The sequence below is a fragment of the Chaetura pelagica genome, unplaced genomic scaffold (assembly GCF_000747805.2).
Source record: "Chaetura pelagica isolate M959 unplaced genomic scaffold, ChaPel_1.0 scaffold399, whole genome shotgun sequence".
Taxonomy (NCBI): domain Eukaryota; kingdom Metazoa; phylum Chordata; class Aves; order Apodiformes; family Apodidae; genus Chaetura; species Chaetura pelagica.
The window spans coordinates 1411493-1425793 of NW_009970719.1; the positions used below are offsets into that span (position 1 = coordinate 1411493).

At 39.7% G+C, this 14301-nt stretch overlaps 1 protein-coding gene across 1 annotated transcript in view; it reads right to left on the minus strand.

Annotated features, from left to right (window-relative positions):
- Positions 1 to 3535: 3535 nt before the first annotated feature.
- FHL5 (four and a half LIM domains 5) overlaps positions 3536 to 14301 on the minus strand; it is a 21573-nt gene continuing 10807 nt past the window's right edge. The window contains exons 2-6 of the mRNA XM_010006318.1: positions 10960 to 11130; positions 8562 to 8736; positions 5786 to 5955; positions 5149 to 5335; positions 3536 to 3770 (exon numbers count right to left, since the gene is read on the minus strand). Coding sequence (XP_010004620.1) covers positions 3619 to 3770; positions 5149 to 5335; positions 5786 to 5955; positions 8562 to 8736; positions 10960 to 11118 — 843 coding nt within the window. The 5' untranslated portion in view covers positions 11119 to 11130 and the 3' untranslated portion in view covers positions 3536 to 3618. The remainder of the gene's footprint in view (positions 3771 to 5148; positions 5336 to 5785; positions 5956 to 8561; positions 8737 to 10959; positions 11131 to 14301) is intronic.

The following is a 14301-nucleotide window of genomic DNA, read 5'->3' on the forward strand; positions in this document are numbered from 1 at the left end:
AGAAAGAATTGCGTTAAAAATAAATCTCTCAAACTCCCATCCTCTGAAGTTTATTAAAGGAAGTTGAATTGTACTGGAGTCTGTACCCTGATCATCCAGCAGTAAATCAAATGCAAGCACCAAGGACTGAAGCTAACCATCTGGTTCACTTTACCCAGTGCTTTGCTATCCCAGGCAGTCATGTTGAACCTGCCATTTAACACACTGATCAAACATCACCTTAAAACTGAGCACAGAGCTGTTCCTCTATTTGTTCTGGGAAGAGGCTTTCCTAGAACATCACTGATCATAGAATCATAAAATCTTAGGGGCTGGAAGGGACCTTGAAAGAACAGCAGCCTTCAGCAGCAGCCTTCTAATTTCCAGTTTCCATTCCTGAGTTTGCTTGTCTTTGATCCTGAACCAAATGCAGTCTTACATTTAATCCCTTCTGTGATCTACAGTCCTCTGCAGAGACACATGGTTCTTTCTTGCAGCCCCTCTCACCTATTCTAGTGAGATTTCTGTTCTGCTTTGGTGAGGCCACATCTGGAATATTGTGTCCAGTTCTGGGCCCCTCAGTCCAAGAAGGAAGGGGAACTGCTTGAAAGACTCCAGCCCAGAGCCACAAAAATGATAAAGGGAGTGGAACATCTCCCTGATGAGGAAAGGCTGAGGGAGCTGGGTCTCTTTAGCTTGGAGAAGAGGAGACTGAGGGGCAACCTCATCAATGTTTACAAATATGTTAAGGGCAGGTGTCTGGAGGATGGTGCCAGGCTTTTTTCAGTGATGTCCAGTGATGGGACAAGGGCCAATGGGTGCAAACTGGAGCATAGGAGGTTCCACCTAAACATCAGAAAAAACTTCTTTACTGTGAGAGTGACAGAGCCCTGGAACAGGCTGCCCAGAGAGGTTGTGGAGTCTCCTTTGCTGGAGACATTCAAAACCCATCCGGACACGTTCCTGTGTGATGTGCTCTGGGTGACCCTGCTCTGGCAGGGGGGTTGGACTTGATGATCTTTCGAGGTCCCTTCCAACCCCTAAGATTCTGTGGTTCTGTGATGACTTTTTTTCAAACTATTTATAGCAATCACATTTATTTCTTATTATTACACTGAAGTGAAAATTCTCAGTTTCAGGTTTGACTGTAGTGTATTTACTGCAGCAGAAATAAATAATTCAGTTTCGCATTTCTAAAAATATAATCAGTTGATGAGTCAGAGAAGAATTTTATTTTCCTAAATGTTAAGGCTGGAAGATTGAGATTATCATGATCAGTGTATCTGACCCGTGACTCTGCCGTGTCTTAGGACTCTGCCTGGTAATTCTTGCATCACTTTGTAATTAAGCTGGGAGATGGTTCATACAAGACTGAATAATCGGTCCCAATTCTTGCAATTTTCTTCATGTTATTCCACACAACATAAACAAAAGGTACACCCTGCAGACAAGTCTGTGTCTAGTGATTCATCATTTTAATTAAAAAATTAAGACAATTAACATTTGCTGATGGGCTAATTTCTGATAACTCAGTGCACATTTTTAGAAAATTATACATAACAGTGAACCATTATATGGGGGTGTGTATATATATACATTTATTTAAGGCAATGAAACATATTTCTATTTATGGGAATCCAACTCTTACCAAGAATCTGTATCAGCCATGTGAAATGTGAAAACAGAAAAAGAAGCAGCTGGGATGAAATGAAAAAGCATAAACTAATCAAACTCTAAGGCTGCAATAAAAGCTGCCATGAAGAAGAAGCTGAAAACCGAAAATGAACACCATGTGGAGTAAAAGATCAATATTTTATTGACTGGAAAACAGGCTGCTATGTACTTGTTGGTCAGTCATTACCCATATTGATTTTATGCCACTGCAGTTCATCTCTGGTTTAGCTATGCACACATATTCTGATATTTATTTATTTATTTTTCATTTTTTAATCTAAAGTAATTGTTATCTTCAGTATGAATAAAGCCCACTCAAGTCAGCCAAATAATTCTCTGCACTTAAGGTCAGAGCCTAAAGGAGAATCTATGGCTTAAATTATTTTCAGTGAGGGTGGTGAAGCACTGGAACAGGTTGCCCAGGGAGGTTGTGGATGCCCTCTCTGGAGGTGCTCAAGGGCAGGTTGGACAAGGCTTTGTGCAGCCTGGTCTAATGCAAGGTGTCCCTGCCCTGGCAGGGGGATTAGAACTAGATGATCTTCTATGTGTCTTCCAGCCCAAACCATTCTAGGATTCTATGATTCTATGATTAAGTACGTGTGAGATGGGGACTGAATTTCCCAACCAGCTGGTACAGACACTGTTACTTGAATCAGGCCACTGTAACATACCCTATGGAAGAAGGGAAGTGCTTGTAACTCAGCTCTAGATGACCTTTAATAAGGGACACTTGAGTGTTAAAGCTCAACAAGCAGATATAGCCTTCTCAAAGCCAGGTGCCTAGAAACTAATACCTTATACTACAAGCAGGGACTGCCTAGCTTGTAATGATAACATTGCAAATTTCTGATATAATATTGGCAAATGCTTGTGATGTGGCAAAATGAATTGGGTCTGGTTCTGAAGAGCTTTTAGCCTGCTATAGACAAGCAGGCATTTACAAGAAAAGGGGTAGACTGTGAGTCAAAGACTAGCAGGGTGGAAATGGTAAGGCCATTAACAGTGCTTTGATTGCTGGCAAATAGACTTTGAGGGGAGGAGAAACTCAAGGTTAAGAGGACAAGTAGGCTCTAGTGTCTACTAGTAAAAACATATATATTTTACAAGTATATTTGAAGGTCTAGTGAATCTTAAGGCATGCTAGCTATAGGGAAGTGTACATCAGCCCTGTCCAATCTTAGGCAATGCTCACCTCTTATAGCAGCTCGAATATTTATTATTTATGTTTATTATTTAAATAAGTATTTATTTATGTTGTAAAGCAGTTATGCCTGAAAAGTGAGGTCCAGTAAACCAATTATGGGAAAAGACCTGTTGCTTGGTTTTTTGGATGACTAAAGACTGTGTTTCCAAGGAGCAATCTCAGTAAGGAGAGGAAAATGACAATTTTTTTCCCTTTATCTGGTCCTGGAATGGGTTTCTTTTATTTGGTGGCCCTCTATGAAAAAGTGCCCCTTCCTTCCACTTTCTGCCTGTTTTGTTAGTAGTTCGTTTGCCTGGAGTATTTACAAGTTTTCATTGATGTTATGATCCAATAGAAAAATGCACTTGTACAGCTTTCCACAGCAAGGTCTGTCCCTGTGAAGCAGTGCTAGTGCTTCATCATTAGTCATATGTCACACAGATATTTCACAATCCTCCTTGCTTCATGGGAGATGAAATATAAATTTTTAAGCTTCTAACAGCAGAGTGCAGTATGTTACCAGAAAAAAACATGCTGTAGTTAGATTGAATATTTAATAGCAATATTTTCTGCATTATTTTCTTAACCAGTATGGGGCTGCTTATTTTTTATTTATTTATTTATTTTGATAAGCAGTTAAGAACTATTATAAAATGAAAGCGCTTTTGGAAAGTTGCTTAGATGACTAAATATATGTTATTTTATATGATATTTCTTACTGAAGCTTAATGAAGTAGATGTTACAGATGGAGAGTAATGCAGCTGTAGAGCTCTACACAGAACTAGGAAGCAGAGCCACATTCCTGACAAAGGACACCATCCTGCTCAGTGAGGAATCCCTGGCCCACCAACGAGGCAGAGCATTTCATGCAGTTAAAGCATTCCCCGTGCCACTGGCGCTCTTCAAATGAGATAAATTTAGCACCTCCAAGAGCTGAAAGAGATCGTGAGAAAGAAGATGTGAATCCAGTATTTCAGGAAAGGGGTCAGAAATGCAACAGTTTGTTTTCTGGTCTGTGGTCAGGGTGCCATTCACATAGCAAACAAACCAACAAAAAATCCATATTCTGAAATATCTTTTGTTGGCTGACTTGAAAAAAAAATATTAAAATTAACTGCAGTGAGAAATAATTCAAGCAAAGCCACAAGTCACTCCTTTGTTTTCACGACCCGTTATGAACTCTGAACAGAATGGGTTTATCACAATGTCCATTCAGGTTTGCTGATCTTCCCAACAAACTGTCATGAAAATTATTTGCAATGGGTTGATACATACAGTTTGTGTGCAACATTTAGTGAAATCTAATTCTTTACACCTGAGTTTCTTCAAGATGGAGTCTTTTGGAAATTAGCAGATCATGGAGTTCCTAACACAAAGAGTGTGGAAGAAAATATCAGGTTTTTGGAAGGGTTGGATTGAGGGGTTTTGTGGTTTTGTTTGCTTGTTCAGGTTTTTTTGTTGGTTGGTTTTGGTTTGGGGTTTTTTTGTGTGTTTTGGGTTTTTGAGTGTGTTTTGTTTCTTTTTGTTTGGTTTTGGGTTTTTGTGTGTGTACAAATTTGAGTTTCTTTGTGGTCTTGTTTTGGTTTTATTTTTTGCTTGTTTGTTTTGTTGTGGGTTTGTTGCTGGGTTTTTTTTTAAATCATGCCCATTTGATTAGGTATTGATCATTTTCTTTGGACACTTACATGTGCAGCAGACACCTGTAACAATCAAGAGATACTTGTCAACAGTTGAGTTCACATATAACAGAATGACAATGCAGAGCACTAGCTAATGCTCTCAGAAAACTTCAGCTTTCATAGACTAGTGACCTACATGTCTAATTAGGAATCATCTAAGTACACAAAGATGCATGCAATACAGCTTTGTTGCACTTGGCAAACTTCCTACTTGGACAGGTGTGCCTTTCCAGCGGGCAGTTAATTCCTGTTCAGTTTGATCACATTTGCATTTGAAAACAAGGCCAAAGAAATTACTTACACCAGGGACTTGTGTGTACTGTCCTGGAAAGGGCCAAAAAGTGCCTTTCTTATATTCTTAAGGATGAATTTTAGTGCAGAAAACACTAAATAAAATAATAGAGGAACTCCTTTTGGCACATGAAACAAATCCTCAGCCATTGGGGAACACGTGTGATCAGTATGTCCTAGCAAGGTAGTTTACATGTGGTGGACCTTCAGTAATTAACCCCTTCAGTCTTTCATTATGATGGGACTATTTTTAGTGCTTTTTTCTAAAGTAAAGGACTGCTTTGGGAGGAGAATGATGATTCATCAGTGTCTAGTTGTCTTTATGACTTTATGAGACTCACCTGTAATAGGGTTCTTGCAAGCAGCACACCTCTTAGCATAGGATTTGCTGAAACAGTCTACACAGTATGGATAATCATCTTTGGAAATAAACCTTTGTCCAGTCAGCAGGGTTTTACACCCAGCACACACAAAGCATTCTTTATGCCAAGGCTGGTCATGGTAGGTCACTCCCCCAGAAGTGATTACCTAACAAACGAGGACAGAGCAATGTTAGAGGTTTGCAGATAAACACTAAATAACTATAGGAGTTAATAGGAGTTATAAGTTATTTGTTGAAGGAAAAAAAAAAAAAAAAAAAGTAATTTTTCCTTCCAGAGCAATACAGGTACTAAATATAAGTTAAATTCTGGCATAAAAAGCAGCTTAAAACATTTCCCTAGAGAACAGTATGTTTTCATCAGCTAGAAACAATTTTAAAACATGAACAATTGAGGGAGGAATTTAAGTATAATCAGGCTTAGATTAGTGTTAGCTAGAGGGGACAGCAGATACTGTCACAGTTGTCTTTGTGTCCAATGCCTGAAGGAAGATTCTACTCTTATTCTTATTTCACCAGACACTTGACATGATCCATCCCCTTCCCCCACGAGCAATATCACCTCATTAGCGCTTTTCTTCCACTCTATGTTTAATTACCTTTTTGCAAGAGTAGCAATGGTGAGCAAAGTGCTTCTCAAAACAGGGTACACAGTAGTTCTCCTTATCTTTGGTGATCAGTGGTTGTGTTCCCAAAGGCCGCCGGCAATTCTGGCAAACAAAACAAGATTCGTGCCAGGAACTTCCCTTAAATTCCATTTTACGGGAACCTGCAAAAAGCAAGAAATCTCCTCAGATACAGTCTTGTAACTTAAGTTTCAAATGTTGGGAATACTCTTGTTTTTAATCTTCTGTCTCAGTATTGGATTATTCAAGAAAGCACTTATCCTCAGTTTAATAGTTTCACAGAATCATGGGATCGTCAGGTTGGAGAGGACCTCTCACATCACCGAGTCCAACCATCAACACAAAAAACAACCAACCAAACAAAACCCAAAACAAACCCCAAAACAAAACAAAGAAAACCAACCACATACACTTCACCAAAAAGCACCCTCAAAAGGACACCACAACCTCGCCACTAGAGCCTGCCCTGAAATTCCTCATCTACATGTTTCTTGAATACCTCCAAGGATGATGGCTCAACCACCACCCTGGACAGGCTGTTCCAGTGCCTGACCACTCTTTCAGTACAGAAATTCTTCCTAATATCCAATATGAACCTTCCCTGCCACAACTTCAGGCCATTTCCTCTGGTCCTGTCATTATTTACTTGGGAGAAGAGGCCAACACTCACCTCCCTACAACCTCCTTTCAGGTAGTTGTAGAGGACAATGGAGTCTCCCCTCAGCCTCCTCTTCTCCAAACTGACATTCCCATTTCCTTCCACTGCTCCTCATTTTTAAGTATTTATTTGTTCAAGTATTTAATTGACATTTCAAGAACACGTTCAGCACCGTATGCTCACCTGGCAGGAGATATGCTAAATTCCCTAAACTGTGATTTTGAATATCTTACATGAATCCTTTAGAGTCCTTATATGAATATTTTAGGGTTACTTCTCTGTCATTCACTTTGGTTGCTCAGAGTTTCTCTCAGGCCAGCCAGCTCAGTTCAGGTACACAACATTTCTATCAATCAAAGTTTATTCGCTGCATGTTTAGTGCATCTACTAATGACCAGTCTTTTGTCTTCCTTAAACTAAGGCTCCTTCACTTATAAATCTACTATTTATTTTATTCAGCTTAATCTGGCAATATTGTTAAAAGTAAATCTCTTTTCTGTGCCAAAGCACACTGCCTCTTCTCATAGTTCATGAATTCCATCCTAGATCAACCATTATTTTTATCATGGTTAAATAGATACTTTTGATACGGTGCAAGGACAGAAATTTGTGCAATTAAACATCTGCCAGAGGAGTTTCAGAGCTCTTAGTTCTGTGAACAGGTGCCCTGTGCACCTTAATGTGGATGTGAAAGTCTAAGATATGCTCATATACCTGAGAATTTTGTTTTCAAGAGACTTTTCACTGTAACTTCCTCCCCTGCTGGTAGCATTAGGCTGGTGCCAGGTGCTTTACCATCCCTTCCACCCAAAGAAAAGAACTGCTGTAGTAACAGCACAATCCCACAATACCTGTTTCCTGGACTCTGGGGCTGGTGGAGAGAGAAACTACTGGTTGTATTTAAACATAAAAGGTTTGCAGCTTCCTCCCAGTGATCAGAAGGCTGACTTCACTGGATTTTCTTACTGGGCCTTTTCAACACAGAGCTAGTAAGATGATGGCAAAAGTTAATGGTTTAGAAACTGATTGGCATTCCCATGCCACTTCTGTTCTGTGTTTGCACTACTACTCCTACCCTCAGCCCTTGCTTCAAGAATTTAGTCTCCTAGACTCCGGAGCAAAATCTGCAAGGTGGATATACACCAGGGGATAACAATGCAAACTTGAGTATATTCTGGTACTATTTTCATCACATCTAATAGGGTGACTATTAGACAAGATTTTTCTTAAACTATGCAAAGTTTAAGCAGTATATTAATCTGAAACTGAACACAACTACACTGCTACAATATTTACTTCCACTAATACAGCTGTAGTGAAAATACACTAATACCTGTAATGAAAAGGAAATAAACTGTAAAAATTCAAATAAATGTTACAGGTTGAACCACAACATCAGTACCCTAATATTTATACTAAGACAACAATTCTGCACAGCTCAGACCTTATTGTTTGGCAGTAAGATCTATTGAAAAGTAAAATTCTTGTGTCACTGCCAAATGTACTGATGTGCCTGGTCAAAGGTTCCCAAAATAGTAGTTGTGAGGCTACAGCAGATAGTTTGAAGCTGGTATTTGGAGTTATGCATGTGATCTGTAAAAGGTTCAAGCACTGAGGGTAGGTCCCTGGTCCAAAGTTAATTACCCACTTTCCTAAGCAAGCTGCTTCATTTTGTCACATCTGGTGCTGTGGCTTCTCTTGGAGGCCTCTGAAGAGGCATCTTTTAGGCAGCCTCTGTGCTGTATGAGCTTTACTGGTGTGACAGCAGTGAAAGGCCTAGAGGACGTCCTGATGTCAGGATGTCTCAGCTTTTGGTGATCAAAAGCTGAGAAGCAGTTTAGTGGAAAGTGTGGAATTCTCAAGGTTACTAATAGCAAGAAGTAAACCTATTGTAAACATAAATGTACTTGCATTCTGTTTAGTAAAAATCCTGCCCTCTCTTCACTCCCAGGAGGGTACTACACGTAAAGGAGAGGTAGTCACCCGAAAGCTCTTCTAAAAGTCAAGGAACATGTAGCTCAGTTATTCAAGGATATGGTTATAAATAAAAATGCAGTTCCATTTTTCACTGAAGGGTCCCTGTTGTCTTACCAGGCATAATGGTCTTCTGGCAGTGAAAACACTTAGATGAATACTCATCAGAGTAGCACTCAGTACACAGCAAGAGCTCGTCCTTGGCAGCAAACGGTTTCTCCACCAGTGAGCGACTGCATTTGGCACACTTGAAGCACCTCTCATGCCAGTGGCGGCCTTTGTAGGCCAAATCCTTGGAGAAAGTAAGTCCACATTAATGGAGACATCTCTTCACAGTGTTTTTATCACCCAGCTCTTCCCAGAAATAAAGTGAAAAATGGAGAGCATTGCAATAGTGACTTGAAGAGATGACAGGTGGCATCTGATGGGAAATGTGATCAGATGAGATATAAGTGCTTAAAGTTACTGCACCAGGATATTTTGAGGACCTCCTGCAGGGCCTATTAGGAGCTGCTTTGGGACATACAATAGTCCTTTATGTAACATCAGAGGTATGCTTTTATTGGAATAATCATTGTATATTTTACAGTTGCCCTTCGAGGAGAAGTGACTGGTCAACATTTTTAAGGTGCACAGGCCACCTGACAAGGAGTGCATTCTCTACAGACTTATAAATTAACTTTGTGTATTCTTTAACATTACTATTTTTTTCTTCCAACACTGAAGATCGTGTTATTGCAGAAAACAAGCAATTAATATCTCACTGAGAACAAAATAATTCTTACAAATGTTATTTAAAAATTGTTGCTTTTGTTTACACCTAACATAACCCCTCCTAAAAGCTTGGCAGAAAAATATTTGTTTAAGACTCAGCAGGCTTAGAGGATGGAAAAGCTAATAGTATATGTATGAGACCTCCACTAAGTATTCAAAAAAATAGCAAACAGCAGATTTTATTTTCCCAAGGTTAAAAAAACAAGGGAAAAATGTACTACCATCCCCCCTGCCCCCCCTCTGCTCCTCACCTTAAAAATAAACAAAACCCTTCCAGGTCTCCTTTATAAGTAAGAAACACAAAAAGGACATAAATCCAGTGTAATTTTTCTCCTTTGCCAGATCCCCACCCTTTAAAGTGCTAAAAATGAAATACAGCCCATTCTTCATTTCAGGAGGTGCTGAGTCCTTCTTGCTTTCATTTGCTTTAGTTTGTACTCTGAGTCTTTTAGAAAATAGGCTATGACTCCAGAGCAGCCTGGGACACCGACTGGATATGATGGAGGTGAGGAGAGCCAAGCTCTAGCACTTTGGCAGAGGTAGGACAACCAGCAGTAGATCTCTAGCTGAGTCTGGCCTGTTGTACTCCTTGCTACTTCTGCTTTATTCTTCCAATTTTTTCCTTCTGTTCAGTCCAAAGACATAACTTCTAGTTAATGATCTCTGATATTGGCTGTCCTGCCACTTATTGAAATTTAAATTCTTAAAGTGTAATTAATGAGCTCAGAGCACATGTTGTCCAGGTGACTCTGACTGGACCTCCACATATAAGTTTGCTGTTGAAAAATGCCAATCAGAGTTAGAGAAGAACCTTCATCCAAATCAACAGTTTCTTTGGAAGACTCCTTTACAGTACTGAGCTGGGCTCAGACAATATGTTTTAAAAACCATGAAGTGATTTGGCTGGGGAGCTCCCCTGAGAGCCTTATTTCAATAACTTTCTGACCTTTTATTTCAAAAGAATGTAGGCAAAGTGAGCACAGGGAGAAGGTGAGCACTGCATAATGAGCTTGGCAAAACAAAAGCATTTTGACAGGTTTCACCTGAACTTAAAAATAACAGTCAAATGTACAGGTTGTATATTGAAGTATGGGGTACAGTAAACCCTGTCAAATACCACAGACAACTCATATTGTTAATAATATTTAACAAAACGGAGAGGTGAAAGGAAAGCCAGTCCTGGAAACTAACATGTCATCTGTGAGATGAGTGAGGTAAGCTTGGAATTAAGTTAAAATTATAATACCCGTCATTTCCAAAAGACAGAGGGAATAATACACAAATTATAAATATGTTCTCTTTTCAGCCTGACATCAGCATGTCAACACGTACAGTAAAGGCAATTACACAACACTCAATATTTTTTGTTTCAAAGGATACCTCTGAGAAATTCCAAAGTGCTGTTCATCCTAATCCACTGAATTACACCAGCAGCCTCACTGTCCCTCAAGCACTGTGCAGTCTCTGCAGCCAGAGTCACTGGAGTTGAAGGATGGAGTCTAGCTGTGGTCCACACATCTCATATGTTTGAGGTAGATGTATGTGCAGATTTCCTGATGTTTGGCCCTGGAGCTTTCCTATTCTGGGAAAATAACACTGTTTCTTTCTGCTGTGTGTGGATGTCCTGGGGCTCTACAACATCTCAGGGATATGCAGAGGGCTAGATACAGAATCTGCCATTAAAGGAATGGGACTTGTGTGTAACTGAGCAGAGAAAAAGAAGTGGAAGCTAAATCTTTACCTTGGAATCACACTCAATAGGTTGCTTGCATTCTTCACAGGAGTTGGCAAACAGGCTGTCATAGCATGCAACACAATAAGCATTTTCTTCTCTTAATGCATATTTCCTTCCCCGAAGGGACTGCAGGCAGTACTGACAGTCTGTGTGACTGCTGGTCATTCTGGCAGGGTTCTCCACGTGATCTGGAAGGATGGAAAAATCACATAATTCAGTAGATTACTGTTTTCTGGCTCAAATGGTAAGCAATGCTGTGAAAGCTAGGTCAAGCATTTTTTGGTCATTTGCAGTGCCCTGGATTTCTAATGCTGGGCTGTTCCACAGTAAAACGGTAGCCTTAACTACATATATTGAGTACTGTGTTACCTACATAATGGGAGCAAGAAAACTCCTTCAGCTTAATCTAGTGGTACTTACAATGATAGGTCAGACACTGGAAAATGAAATTGTCTTCACATTCTTTGTGTACAACTACTGGCATTATGAGCATTACGTACTGGATTGCTAGGCATGGTTTATCCAGAAATCAGGGAATGGAGAGACAAGCAATAGTTCAAAAACTAAGCCAACTGCAGAGTTAAAAGGCCAAAGAGAAGTGGTGAACACTTTGAAATGTGCTTCTGGCTTTCTCTTACATTTCCTGTCTTTCTGCTCATCCTTTCCTTTTCAAAGTACCCCCACCTCTACCTGACCCAACAGAAGGAAGACCAGGGACTCCAAGGTATGTGGCTGTTTTTTCAATAATCCCAGTTGTGCTGCTGACATTTAATGCCAACGTAAGGTGCCACAAATACCCCTGGATAGCAAAAGAGCAAAATGGAAAGAGAAACAAACAAAATCATAACTTTAACGAAATCATAAGTCAAAGCAAGTTTCCCTTGTTGTCATTGGAAAAGATTGTCTTTTCTTACGTGTTTCTGTATTGCCAGATTCCATATTGGCAGTGCCAAAATACTATGAGATAGATGGTGTTTCTGTGCCAGACAACTGCAGGAAATACCACAATTCTATTGAGAACCAGTTGTACAAGTTTCCCATCCTTCAGTTTTCCAGGATAACAAGGCTTGGATAAGCATACAAACCTCAACTGCTTATAGTTCTACGATGTTGAACATTTTAAGGATTGTGGAGATGAAGACTTATTTCAGTCTTTTGGTTACTGGCTGAATCAACAGCACTTCACTAAAATTGGGTCTTGATTCCTGGGAATGAAGGAGGAACAATCCAGAATTCCTAGTGAAGCAAATCCAGAAATATCTGCTAGACTGATTGGATTACACCCTCCAATAAGCTCAGTGAGTACCTCTGCAGTCAGCACCAGTAATCACCAATTTTAGAGGATCTGAGAACAACCAGAGAAGGTCTCCCAAAATATTTACATATCAGTGAGTTGGGCAGCTGAAATCTTTGCACTTTGAACAACAGTGCAAATTATTCTATCTTAACAAGATGCAAAGCCTGAGAGCAAGGAAGAGAAGCATATGAAGAATAAGATTTGATAGAGTAGTTGCCACCAGAGAGTTTACATGTAGTTAATTTGGAATTACTCATACTTGCTTAATGCACTCACTGCCTGTCTTATACCCATGGTTCCATTTCAAAAAAGGCATTTAATCTTTCTTCTGGGTTTCTGTGTTGTGAGTTGTAATTCAAAATGATTGAACTATGAGAAAGAACAATTACTGAAGGTTTCCACTGGCACCAGCGCCTAAGGTCAGGCATTTAGTATATATTTCTGGAGGAGCAATAGCAAGACAGTGAAAAGGGGGCAGGAAGAGAGGAGATAATGCTTATCTCAGACCAAGAGTGACGACTTGTTTGTTTGGCACAAGCTACGGAAAACTTGTTCTTCCTGTAAATTGAAAATCTTTTGAGTCAAATTGATTTATTGTATTTCTGACTGCCCTAAATCTCAGTGCTAGCCAAGACAGGGTGTAGTAAGGAAGTCAAATTATCTGTAACTCAGATCAGTGGGAAACAAGCTTGCTTAAAAATATTACAGATGTGTTTTATGTGATATCCTTGGAATAACAGCATAACAGAGCTAGAATCTGGACTTCCATTTTCTTAAGATCAAAATGAGGTTTGAATGTGAAACGAATGCACCCATGTGTATGAGAGAGTTTTCATCCATCAGCCTGTACATTGACACAACGTGACATGTAAAACCCAGACACAGAGCAGTAGTTCAGTGCACGATCACTAAAGAGTCATCACCAAAATCAAGGTTAAGGTTTAGCTCATTTTCTTCTATATTGGGGAAACAGTATAAATTGGTGGCTTGGGAGACAATAAAAGAATGTTTGTGGTTAACTGGGCTCCATATTTTGGGTCACAGGACACTTCAAAGGAATTTTCATTTCTTTTTTTTTGTGGTGGGAATTACTTATGAGCTGCTCCTGAGGATAACCCTGAGAAAACTACCTTCCTGATCTCCTTCCAGCTGAATTAGTACCTCAGCTTCCTAAGACACTTGTCTCAACCAAAAATCCTAACAAGGCATGCATGGAAAACTGATGTTACTTATAGTGCTTTTTGTTGCACAAAACTTGCCAACAAATAGCTTCAGGTATCTGAAGATACAGCTGGTTTTTTTCATTCTCATGGACGGCGATAGGTTTTTAAGCTGTCAAAAACTCTACATAACAATTTTATTTAAAAAGTGGTTCTCTTGATCATTTCTGCCCCCCGCTCAGCTCCCCCTGGAAGCCAAAGTATTCCAGGAAGCCCAGGTTCTGTGCACATAAAAATCTGTTATTGTAATGACTCAGAACTTCTGAATTTGCAATTTAATTATCCTCCCCAAACCCTATATGGATATGGCAGCCCAGTGGTGTTGCTCCTGTTTTAGAGATGACTTGAGAACATTAAGAGTATCCCCAAGGCCAGAGTGGGGGTGTCCTTGAGCTGCTCCTTTGGTAAAATGTTCAAATCACCCCAGGCTTTGCTTCAGAGAAAGTTTTCAGAGTTTGACCATGATTATATGAGACCATATTTGGGAATGAAGCAGCAATCGTATGAACAAGAGTGATGATTTTTTAAAATCTCTTGGCAAAGTTCTGGATAACCTTTGTGAACTGCTTTTGCTGTTAGACAATGCGACAAAAGAAGTGAATTTCATGTCCCCCAGCACCACTTACCCTTGCTCCAATAAGTAAGTAATGGTCTGAGCACCACGTAGTTAAGTAGAATGTTTTTCTTGTGCTTTGATCCTAATCTCTAGAGAAATATGTTTACTTTAAGTTTGCTGGAAGCTAGACTTCATGTTTTGAAGGTCACTTAAGAAATCTCTGGAGGTCTGATGCTATTCACTCTCATGGAATGAAACGCTGACTCCAGCATTCC